General features: G+C 26.2%; 2 protein-coding genes across 4 annotated transcripts; one reads left to right on the forward strand and one right to left on the reverse strand.

Annotated features, from left to right (window-relative positions):
- The first annotated feature begins 723 nt into the window (after positions 1–723).
- Positions 724–5,231, forward strand: LOC103568718 (eukaryotic translation initiation factor 4E type 2). 2 transcript variants are annotated; one of them, XM_014439458.2, is made up of 6 exons: positions 724–1,036; positions 1,253–1,316; positions 2,250–2,489; positions 2,570–2,722; positions 4,608–4,859; positions 4,961–5,231. In XM_014439458.2, exons 1-5 carry the CDS (start codon positions 1,017–1,019, stop codon positions 4,794–4,796), a joined length of 666 nt encoding a protein of 221 aa, XP_014294944.1. In that variant the 5' UTR covers positions 724–1,016; the 3' UTR covers positions 4,797–4,859; positions 4,961–5,231. The 2 variants fall into 2 exon arrangements, with proteins under 2 accessions (XP_014294944.1, XP_014294943.1); XM_014439457.2 differs by having other exon boundaries at positions 4,608–4,852.
- Positions 5,232–5,298: 67 nt separating this feature from the next.
- On the reverse strand, positions 5,299–10,322 carry LOC103568719 (motile sperm domain-containing protein 1). 2 transcript variants are annotated; one of them, XM_008545680.3, is made up of 6 exons: positions 10,071–10,321; positions 9,771–9,947; positions 9,529–9,692; positions 7,727–7,883; positions 7,508–7,651; positions 5,299–5,738 (listed from the first exon to the last, which is right to left on the reverse strand). In XM_008545680.3, the coding sequence occupies exons 2-6, from the start codon at positions 9,907–9,909 to the stop codon at positions 5,707–5,709; spliced, it is 636 nt and encodes a 211-aa protein (XP_008543902.1). In that variant the 5' UTR covers positions 9,910–9,947; positions 10,071–10,321; the 3' UTR covers positions 5,299–5,706. The 2 variants fall into 2 exon arrangements, with proteins under 2 accessions (XP_008543902.1, XP_008543901.1); XM_008545679.3 differs by having other exon boundaries at positions 7,508–7,883; positions 10,071–10,322.
- Positions 10,323–12,891: the final 2,569 nt, after the last annotated feature.

A 12,891-nucleotide genomic window follows, 5' to 3' on the forward strand; every position in this document is an offset into this window, starting at 1 on the left:
CGAAAAGGAACTAGTTCCTGGAATCATATATATCCGTGGAACAATTTAATGTTTTTAATTCTCAGGAAGGTTTAGTATTTAGAACATAGACATTGAAAATATTTTAGTATACAAAACATTATGCTATACGACTTATATATATGTTTAAGACGCATTCACGACGAACTATATTATTTTATACTAAATAGAGAATGAATTATGCTTGGTATTCAATTCAAAGTTCCATAAGAAATCACTTACACAATTATAGCACCTCATTTTAAGAATTTCGCAACGAAAATATCCTTAATCGATAGGTTTCTGTTAGGTCCGTTAAGGTCCACCAATTTTTTCGTTAGGTCCCCTTTTGTTTTTATTAAAAATAATTTTTTAAGAAATCACCAATCAAAACTTATTCTGCTGCTTTACTGCTTGTTGGTAATAACGGCAGTGGCGGACAAAAAAGAACTAGTGAGTATACTAAAAGAACAGTTTTAAAACAAAACTGGTAGTCCAAGAACAGCTTTTGAGTACAGATGATTCTCGAGTAAATAAATCCTCAGTAAAGTTGTCATACTGCCTATTTTTGAATAATCACAACTGAAATAGTAATCGGTAAGCACAATTTCTTAAACACCATGTGAGAAAAATATAAATTTTCTATAAAATGAATAGTAATTTGAAGTAACCGCCCCCTATCGTCAAGGAAAATAAATAAAACTATTGTCCAGCGAATTGTGAATTTTTATAAAGTTGAATCTTGCGTGGAAGTGACTGGAACTGACCTTTAGTTTTTCACGGGAAAACATTAATATCTAAAATAAAAAAACGTGTATCGAGCATAAGTACATCAGCGTGTACATACTACTACGTTGTAAAAAATAAGGAGAGTGATAGCAACTTGAATATATATTTATTACAAAGCCAAAAAGCTTTTATATTAATTAGTACCTGTTAAAAGACATTGTTTATACTTTTTAATAATATTGCTCATATATCTATATAAGTATATATATAATATTTATAAATTATTCAACATGTCTGAAAAATACGACACGTGAGTTATTTTTTATTTTATCTTTTCTTTGTTACACATTGTCATGTTTTTGTTTAAATTGCTATGTAGTGTTGAATAATTTGAACAATAGATCATTTTTTTTAAACAGTACATGCTTGCAGTAATTAAATTATTTAGTACGATGATAAAATATTGGTTATTGATTGTTGAAAAAGTTTTATTGTTATTTATTTTAATAAAATTATTTTATTACAGTGGTAAAGTAAGTGATGAAAGTGGAGATGAAGACTCTAATAACCAAGCTCTCAAAATTAGACTGGTAATTTTTTTATTTTATTTAATGATTTTGAATTCTTAACAAACTGATGAATTATAAAAAAAAAAATTATTTTTAAAAATTGCACCTTTAGTCTTTTAAATTTTCTACATGTGCATTTTTTTTAATTTACTGTAAAAAAAAATCCTAAAATTCTTAACTATCTGCTAACTTCATCATCATGAAATTTTTTTGAATATTTTTTTTTAATTTATAATTTTTTAAAAAATCAAAAAATTATTTGACGTCTGCTAACTTCAGTATCATCCTCAAGTTTTTTGGATTTTTTTTTTCAACAAGTAAATTATAAAAAATAAAACAAAAATTTGTACAGGTAGAAAATTTAAAAAATCATATGTGCAATATTTTCCAAATTTTTTTTTTCAACAATTCAGCATTTTTTTTAAATTCAAAAATTATTCGATGTCTGCTAACTTCAATTTCATGGGGTTAACAAAGAATCAACAATTTTTGCATTTTTTTGCACCAAATAAATTACAAAAAAAAAAAAAACTAAAAATGTGCACATGTAGAAAATTGAAAAAATTCTGAGTGGAATTTTTTCATTTATAGTTTTTAACAAGATCCAAAAATTATTTAAGGTTTGCTAACTTCAATATCCTGAAATTTTTCGGATTTATTTTTCAACAAGTCAATTACAAAGAAAAAGAAAATAAAAATTTGCACATGTAGAAAATTAAAAAAATCAAATGTGCAATTTTTCTATATTTTTTTTTTTTTCAACAATTTATCATTTTCTAAAAAATCCAAATATTAATAGACGTCGGCTAATTTCGTATCATAGTAATTTTTTTTAGTATAAGTTTTTAAATTTTATTTAATTACTTAGATTTTAAAATATACTTATAGTTTTTTATTGAAACTACAAATTAGTAATCTATATATATATATATATATATATATTTTTTTTTTTAGCCTCCCATAGAAATAGGTCCAAACGAAAACCGTTTACAGTATGGTTATACATTATGGTATAGTAGAAGATCTGTTGGCAAACAGAGTGATAGACGTTATGCTGAAAATTTAAAATTTATTGGACGATTTGGTAGTGTCGAACAATTTTGGTCACTTTACAGTCATTTATCAAGACCATCGGAACTCATACCTTCATCGGATTTCCATTTATTTAAAAATGGAATAAAACCTATGTGGGAAGTATGTAAATAAAATTAATGATATTTATTAATAAACAATAATTTAATTACGAGATCTTAGTAATGATTTTTTTTGTCAAGGATTTAGCTAATAGACAAGGTGGAAGATGGGCAGTCACGTTGAGAAAAGGTTCAGTAGATCGTTGTTGGGAGAACCTTATTCTAGCAATGTTGGGAGAACAATTTATGGTTGGTGAAGAAATATGTGGAGCTGTTGTATCTGTAAGATTTCAGGTGAATAGAAAATAACTACGATCCGATAGTTAGCAGACAATTAACACGAATTTGTTATCAACTAATCTGGGGTTTCGCACTTTTGAAAAATCGATTTTTTTTTGTCTTATAGTTGAAAATTTCAAGAATATTGTCCTAAAATTTCAAGTCAAGCAGAGTAACCCTTGCCTCATCCTCCTTTAAGTTGAAAGAAAGAAAATTTTTTTCACGTTTTTTTTCTAAAACTTTAAACGCATTTTTCTCGAAACTACTTTTTCAAAGTCTGTGGTCACTGCCATTGGAAAACTACATAACTGATTTATTTCAACTTGGTACACATTTTCTACATATAAAATACCTCCCCCTCAACGTCAAATTTGAGATTCATTTTTTACATTGAAGGGGTTTTCTACCTCCAAAATGGCAGAATTTTCCGTGAAAAATAGAAATTTTCACTTTACATAACCACCAAAAATGTAGAAATGAAAAAAAAAATTATCAGAGATAGTTGGGGGGAGGATTTGATATTTTAACTAAATTTGAAGGGAACTCGACTTCACATAAATTTTTAGCTGAGATACAGTGATCACCGCAAATCGTCTTTTTTCAAAGGCGTTCTTGAGAAAGTTTCCCCGGGTCGAAAAATTTGATCTGAGTTTGGTCTAACTGGACTGTATTTGGCCTTCTTGATCTGTTATTGAACTTTTATCAAAATTTTAATCTGTTTTTGATCTACTCAGACCGAATAATTTGATCTGATTTTAGTCTAATTGGACTATTTGATCTGTTTTGGAACTTTTACAAAAATTTTAAGCTGTTTTCGACCTGTTATTTTAAAAAACAATTGCATTACGGGCAAACCAAACTAGATCCATTCTTGAACTTTAAAAAATTTTTGTTCTGAAAATTTGCACGGACAAAAGTAGATTAAATCATGGACTTATAAAATTTTTATTTACGGGCAATATTTATAAAAAAAAATATTAAGTTTCAGAATTGATTATGCTTTGTTTACTATTTATTTAGCATCTTTCGTCTAAAAATTTCGGCAGTTAATGAAAGTTTGACAGCTTAATTTTTAGTTGTCTTGACTGAATATTTGTAGCATTGAATAAAAGTGATAAAATAACTCTTAAAATATCAAAAAAAATTTTCTTATTTACTGGATAAAATCGAAAATATTTTGGCATTAGAAAACATCAAAATTCTTGTGACATCTTATTACGAAAGCGCATTAGCGTTTCAAATAGTAAGAAAATTAAAATAAATTTATAAATCTAAATTATTATCATTATTTATATTTTTAAAAAGTCCTGTTTTAGATCTAAAAGCGATTAAAAACAGACTAAAAATTATAGTGAATAAAGTCTGTTTTTGTCCTTGTAAACAATTGAATACAGACCGATAATTATAATAAAAAAGTCTGTTTTTAGTCTAAACCCGTTTTAAAATAGACTAAATATCATACGAAAATAAGTCTGATATTGGCCTGGATAAAGAATAGTACGGGCAAAAAAAGATTAAATTCTTATATAAAATAAATACGATTTATAAACTTGAATTAAAAGAAAAATATTTGAATTTATCATTTACTTTAAAACAGATCTAATTTTTTGACCCGGGTTGTCACCGGCTTGTTGGTAGACATTTTCGCGTAAAAATTTCAGGGAATGTTCTTGAAATGACACTTAACAATATACAAAAGGTTTAAATTAATTTACTTTATCCATATAGCTGAGAAAAATTCGCAACAAAAGTGTTTTTTTCACGCTTAAAACCCTGTAACCTCTCAAGTTTAAAACTACCAGATGTCGAAATTTTTTTGGATCCTTTTGAAATGAAATTTCTTGCACGGGTGGAGTTTCAATCGTACTTTAAAATAAATAGTTTATGCTGTTTTTTATAGGAAGACAAGGTATGTGTATGGAATAAAACCTCGTCGGATACAGCAACGACTGGTCGTATCAAAGAAACTCTTCGACGTGTACTACAGTTACCTTCTGATACATTAATGGATTATAAACCCCATAACGAAAGACTTAAACACGCAATTATTAAAAGCCAAAGTGATGGGACAGTTAAACAAACTTTTTAAAAGTTTAGTTCAATGACTGATAATAGGACATGATGATAAAAATAATACTTGGAAATGTATTAAGTATTTTTTTTTCTATTTTATAAACATTAATAAATTAATATCTAAATTAATTGACCAAATTTATTAACGCTCGTCATTCTTATTTATATTTATTTTTTTAGATTTCAAGTTTTCGTAACAAAATAAAAATAAAAAATAAAAACATTGTGATGTCAAGAAATAAATACACAAAGATATCCTATAGCGCACAGCGTACTATTGTTGAGCACAAAAAATTCGAAAAAAAAAAAAAAAGGAAACGTCAGTATATTGATATTGATATTGTAAAATTTTTTAAAATCTTTTTATTTCAGACAAAAATAAAAAATTAAATATTAAAAAAAATATGTATTTTATAAATAAATATTTTTTATTTTATCGTAATTAATGTAATTTTAAGTGTAATATGCAATTTTATTTATTAATTGCACGACACTAAAGTTAATATTCCATAAATTATCATTTCTTTTGTTACAATTCATTAAAGACATTAAATTACAGAAGAAAAAGTCATCTCTTTACAGATATATATAAATGACACTTAATTATTTAAATATATTTACAAAATAAAGTAAATATAGCATACCACGATTCATTATTAAATTAATAAGCGTGATTTTTATGTAATAAATAAAAAAATATTTATAGTTATTATATATTCAAGTGAAAGGAAACGGCACGAAATTCTATATATATTTTTACAGACTAGCATTGAAAGAAAAAAATGTTGTGTAATGATAAAAAAAAGAAAGATAATACGTAATATCACTTTAAAACAATTCTTACGTAAATTGTGCGTTTTTCTCAATAATTAAATTTAAGTTTATCTCATATGTTATTATTTCTTCCGTTGGAGGTTTATTAATGGTTACAATCTTAAAATTATTATTGTAACCAATCCTGTAAAAGAAAAAAATATTTAGTAGTAGATATTTATAATTTAAGGACATTTCCCCCCCCCCCCTCATTTTTTAAAAATATTCAATGAATCTAAGCTCTCATAACCAGGGTTGTAAAATTCCTAATAGAAATTTTCACCATTAAAAAAGCCAAATTTAATGGTCAATGGAAATGCCCACTAGAGATGTGCGAATATCGTTCGAATCGAATCGAACAATTCAAATTTTCAAATTATTCGAAAATTCCCGAATAATTCGCATACCTCTACTTATTTCTATTTAAAAAAATAAAGAAATCGTCGACGTTTACTCGTAATTTACTATCTTGAAAAACTGAATTTGTGATGAATAGAAGTTGCTCCTATTAAAGTCAAATTTAATTCTCAATGGAAATTATTTCCATTAAAAATTAAAATTTAATGGTTAATGGAACTTTTCGCCATTAAAAAATTAAATATAATGGTTAATGGAATTTCTTGTCATTAAAAAATTAAATTTAATGGCTAATGCATTAAAGAAAGTAATACATTATTTACAACCCTGCTCATAACAGTATTAATATTTTATTAATTAATTTAAAAAAAATTAAGGCATTAATTAAAAAATGGACAACGCAGTTACAATTTTGTCAAAATGTAGAATTTTAAAAAAATTAGTTATCAATTAGGAATTAAAAGAAATTAGGCAAATAAATTTTAGTTTAAAAAATTTGACATTCAAAATTTAAATCTTGACATGAAGATTTTTTACTGAAATTTTTAAAATTTCGTTGAGCTTCAATTCTTGATGACCACAGATTTTTGAAACTGAAATTTCTTGACTTGCAGATACATTAGTCAAATAATTAAAAAATTCTCTGATGATATGTAGTAATATTAAACCTTCAGAAATATTTTTATAATTCAAAATAAAATGGCGCCAGTCAGTAAGATAAATAATCAATGATTATAGTTAAATGAAACTTTATTTTATTATTTGTCAATGTTCAGAGATTTTTTTTTCATTCATTAAATGAATTATTTTTTATTTTAAATCTGTTTTTAAATTGCGTTACAGATGCCATAAGGGCGTATAAATCATTTTTTTTCGGGAATCGACGTAATTATGTTCTAAAAGTATAATACTAAAAAAAAAATTTTTTCAAAATTTCATCCTTTTTAATACTTAGAGAAAAAAATTTTTTTTTATAATTAAAATTTTTTCCAAGTAACGAAAAAATTGTCCTTAAGTTCGAACGTTTTTTATCATTCTTATACTTTAAAGACACAATCACATTGGTCTTGGAAACTAAATTTTTTTGTCTTTACTATACTTATAGAACATTACGTTAATTTCCGAAAAAAAAAAAAAAACAAATTTTGTAAACCCCTTTATGGCTTTTCAGTCTGTAACGCGATATAACTTACTCTATAATAAAATATAAATAAACCTTTCATTTTCAATAGAATAAATTTCATAAATAAGAGCGTTTTATAGAATATTAATCAAGTATGCGAATACTAAATATAGTGAAACTAATTAGTTCAATATAATAATTTTTTATACTTTTAATGTTTTTGGTTTTTAACTTATAAGTAATTGAAATTGTTTTTTTAATTTATTTTTCAGTGAAATTGTAACTGCTTAGTCCTTTTTTTAATGAATAACTTAACTTTTTTTAAAATTAATTATCAAATTTTTAATTCGATCATTAAATATTTGAAAAAAGTGAGGGCACTTTCGGACAATGGTTTCAAAAATATATGAATATTTAAAAAAAAAAATAGTTACCTAACACAAAAGATAATATAAGTTTGAAATTAATTGACAAGTGAAGATACTCAGGTATGCTCAAACTTTGTTCACCTTCAGTAGGCAAAAGCAGTCCAATTATACAAATAATTCCAGCAACAAGTGCTATATAATTTGTTCCCCCTAAAACAAAGTAAAAAAATATTTTTAAAATATAAAATTGATTATAAGAAAATTGAAAATAAGAAAAAAACGTACTTTCTATTGTCCGTGATTGAGAAGCTAAAGAATAATTCCTTTGCTGCCTATTTTCATTGAGAGGCAATTGTTGGAACATATCAGGATCTGGAGTTCCTCTTCCGGTATCACAGGCCCCCGGTAATAATTTTGCTTCAACATCTCTTTTACCTATGACCTTTTCACACGAAATATAAATATAAATTTTTTATTTTTATTAAATGATTAAGATTATGTTTATAATTCACTTAGTTTTTTATTTTTAAATAATTTAATAATTCATCAATTGTATAAATCATGGGATTCTTAAAAAAAATCCACACACGGTCTGATTTTTCAATTGTATTTGGCACAATCTAATATATGCACATATATATTCATAATTACTTATAAAGCTTAAGGCTTAGAAGTAACTAGTGACTAAAAACATCTGAAACTATGAAAGAGCACAAATTAAAGTCAATGTCTTCCCGTGAAAAATTAAGTTTGTTTACTTTTTACTGTCATAAATTGATTTATTTCCGATACGTGGCAATAAAAAAAAAAGTTTAAGCCATCAAAAAGCACAAATTTAAGTCAAGACTTTTTTTAACGATACCAAATTTAATAACAGCAACTATCATAGAGATATGTTTGGTACAAAATTTTCTTTATTCTCTTAATAATATAGATTATGACTAAAAATTTAAAATTGATGTGTTAATTGAATGGTTTATTTGAGAAACCCCATAAGTCAAGAAAACAAAATTTTTCAGGGAACACAAAAAACATTTTTCTGGAAAATTTTACCATTGAAATAATAAATAAATAATTTAAGACAATAATGTTAGCGTCTGAAAATATTCAAAGAAGAAAAATTCCATGTTTTGATTGAAACTAAAAAAAATTATTTAAAGTTGATTGACTTATGGGGTTTCTCAACCAAACGGAAGAAAAAGTTATAAAATCATTGTTTTATTTATTTTTTCTACTCAAATAAATTATTAGACTCATAAAATGAAGTATATAATGTATTTAAACTCTGAAACTCAGAAATTACAAAAAATAATAATTAATTTAAGTATTTTAATTAGTCGTATTATTTTTTTTTTCCAAAAAAGCGCGAATTTTAAATAAAAAAGAAAAAATTATTTCTATAAAACTAAAGCTGCATATGTTTATTTGAAAAACCCCATAAGTCATTGACTTATGGGGTTTCTCAATAAAATAAAATTTCTGACACCCCGTTAATTATTTTTTAAACACTGATTTGATGGATATTTTTATTAATTTCTATGGGGGGACATCCGAAGGACCCAAAAATGCAAAAAACTCAATTTTGAAAAAACATGACTTATGGGGTTTCTCAAATAAACGATTCAATTAGCAAATTGTTTAACTTAATTTTTTTAGTAAGTGATTCTGTGCAATTTTCAGATACTAATAGTCAGAGAAAATATTATTTGACAAAAATATTACACATACTAGATATGGAATTGATTTTTACATGAAAAAAAAAATCTTTCATTTTTTTTTCGCATAGATAGAGAATTTTTTGAAATGGAGTTAGACAATTTGCTAATTAGAAAGTCGATGTAGTTTATAAAAATATAAATTTCTGTCTACTAAAAATGGTTTAAAAAAACATGAGAGTTAATGCAGCAGACATGAGACAATTTATAAATTTTAAATAAATTAAAAAAATGCGCGTACTGATTTTTCATTCATCAACATACGAATTTTTTTATTTTTATTCTACTGAAATTTTATTCATTAATTCAAAAATTAAAAAATTCCCATTTGCGTTACATTTACACTCATTAAAAAAAATTTTAATTAATTACTTGTTTTGTTGGATGTTCTTGCATTTGAATTCTAAATTTATCTACTACATTGCAATTAGCAACCAGCAGAGCAGTATGTCTTACAACAATGTCCACACAGCATCGAGATTTTATTGTTCCCTCAGGATCAACAACTTTGTATTTATTTGGAGAAGTACTTAAAACTAAAAAATTTTTAATTTATTATCAATAATAAAAACAATCCCATACATAATAATAAATAAATTAAATTTAAAAATTACCTTTGAATTTAACTGGAAATTCATAAGGATTATAAAGTGTCAGCACTTGTTTATGTGTTGATTGATCATCTAAATAAAAGGTAATACTCTGTGGAAATACAAAAACAGGAAATTTTCTTGGTGTACGTAATGAATGCATATCCACTGTGTAATTTTAAATTTATAAATTCCATACACCTGAAAAATTATATTATTTTTATTATTAATAATAATTTAAAATAAATTATCTGCAGCGCGAATTATTTTTAATTTAAAATTTTATAATAAAGTAAAATTAAAAACAAAGAAAAAAAGATATACCTGATTGTTTATATTGAACTTGATAAACTCATATATCGAATTTTAATACTCGATGTTAATTAAATAATTAAATTTTTTTTTAGTATGTAAATAATTAAAATATGTGTTTTTTTTAGTTAGTGTAAAAAGTTACATTAAAAATCCACTTATTTTATGTAAATTTAAAAAAAATAATTTATTTTGGTTCATTTTATCGTCATACAAGTCACAACATCACTTTGTATGCTTTGTACTGTTCATCACAAAAATATATATGTATATATGGTATAAAATCATGTTTTTATAGTATACGTGTGTTGTAATATGACGTCACTAAAAAATGCTTTTTATTTTATTCGTAGGTCATGATGATTATAGATGTCGCTACTGTTAAAAAAAAAAACAAAGTATAGAATAAGTGTGAATGCAACGCAAGTTAGAATTTTAAAAATTTTTGAATAAATTAATAAAATGTTAGCAGAATAAAAATAAAAAATGCGTATTTCAATAAATGAAATGTCAGTACGCGTATTTTTCCATGATATTAAAAGTAGCAGACTTAAAAAATATTTATTTCTTTTAAGAAAATACATAAAATATTTATAGAAAAAACTTTGACAAATTTTAAAAAATATTTTTGTGTAAATTCAAAAAATTGTATTTTATTTACTAGTAAATGTTTATAAAAATTAAAAAATTGTCTGCCGTCTGTTACTTTTAGTATATTTTTTTAAACTTCATTATTTCAATTTATTTATTTAAAATTTATAAGTTGTTTTATGTCTGCTGTAGCAGAATAGAGAGAGAGAGAGAGAGAGAGAGATTTAAAAAGTTATAATGCTAGGCAGAAACAGCGAGAGTAGTTCGGTGCTCACCACTAGATCGCGCCGCCCTTTTGTAGTGTCCATGGTAAGTAAATTATTTCAAAAGTTATATCTTCTGAAATTAAATCATTTCCGGGTTGAATGTATGGGGTATTTTTCTAAATTTTTTATCCGATTCTAAAATAAAAATAAATCAATTAACACTAAAAATTAAAAACATAAACGTGTTTGGTTAGTTTTTATAAAACGAAAACAAAATAAAACTATATAAACATTGTAAAATTTGTATTACAAACAAAATATAAATAAAGAAATTTTTTAAATCAAATCATTACGGGACGGGTTATCTGCTGAATTTTATCGAAGTGATGATAACGTATTTTTGATAATAATGTATGAGTAAGTGTGCGGCCAATGAGGTCTTTCCAGTATTGGCTTGAGCTTCAAGCAGCAGAGAGACAAGAATAGACTGTGATGGTCGAGGTGGTTGGGGTTAGAATCAGCTGCGATGGTCGCTGGAGCATCTCTTCCATCAGCCAGATTTCTTCTTCCATCGTCAGTTGAGGTTCCATGTTTTGATTGTTTCTATATAAATATCAGCGCCAATTACTTCATACATTACGCGTTGAAACGTTGCAGGTGCGGAATGCAGACCAAAAGGCATGACCCGGAACTGGAGTAGACCACGACCAGGGATGGTGAACGCAGTAATCGCTTTACTGTTCACCTCCAGTGGTATTTGCCAGTAACCGCTCTTCAGGTCTATCGTACTGATCACCTTTGCTTTTCTCAGTTTATCTAACGACGCGTTTACATGAGGAATCGGGAACGCGTCTTTTTCAGAAACTTCGTTAATTTTTCGAAAATCGACGCAGAACCGGTATTTTCGGTCTTTCTTGCGTACCAACACGACAGGAGAATTCCACGGGCTGTTAGACGGTTCTATGATCCCGTCTTTCAACATTTTATCGACCTCAGCATTCATTACCTCTTGCATCTTCGGGTTTTTCGGAAAATACCGCGTTTTGATCGGTTCCGTGCCGGGTTTTAGCTTAATATGGTGCTCCGCGCATTTTGTAACCCCTTTTATTTCTCCGTCTCGTTGTAGCAGTTCGCCGATCTCTCGTCGCGCGGTATTTCCCTGTTTAGAAAATCTTATAGAATCCAATAGTTTCTTATAAATTCCCATAGACATTTTATAAGAATGAATAAGTTCTATGAGAAGTGCTATAGTTAAGTATAGGGCCTTATACCTTGGCTATAAGAATCTATCGGATTTTTTAAGCAGGGTTATGTCGAATTCCGCGTCCAGCGCGTAGCAAGTGAAAGATGGTTGGCTTTTGAGTAGCTGATACCCCAGTACGGTGAGATTGTCCACTCCTAATAGCATGTCATTCCCGTACGAAGGAATAATGTGAAACGGCAGGTCGAATATATAAAAGAAAATTTTTTTAAAAGTATTTCAATAGTGTCTTTTTTTAGCCTAGCAAACCCTACATGTATATCTATATTCATAATTTCATTAAAAATTCATAAAAAATAGCTCTTTTTTTCGCACCCTCAAAATAGAATACTGCCTTAAAAAGTAATTTGTTTTAAAAGTCTCTTTATTAATTAAATTCTCATACATAGTGTCATCATACATTAAAAATTTCTATTCTTTTTAGGACTTGACCAATTGTTTATTTATTATGATACTGAAATTAACCGACGTTTAATAATTTTGGAATTTTTTTTCTAGGTGCTAAATTACAAAAAAAAAAATATTAAAAAAAATTCATGATTAAACAACTGAATTCGATCGAATTAAACAGAATTAAATTTTTATTTCTATTCAATTCAGATAAATTCTGTTAAATCGGTAGCTAACTCAAAAATGAATTCTGTCTAATTCGGCAGGAAAACCAGAATTTGTCAAAATTAAAACGAATTTAAATAATTCTATTCGGTTTAATTCTGATTAATTCGAAAGTAATTATCCAATTTTTGGTTCTGATTCCGAATTAAACTGAATTAAA

The sequence above is a fragment of the Microplitis demolitor genome, chromosome 8 (genome assembly GCF_026212275.2).
Source record: "Microplitis demolitor isolate Queensland-Clemson2020A chromosome 8, iyMicDemo2.1a, whole genome shotgun sequence".
NCBI lineage: Eukaryota > Metazoa > Arthropoda > Insecta > Hymenoptera > Braconidae > Microplitis > Microplitis demolitor.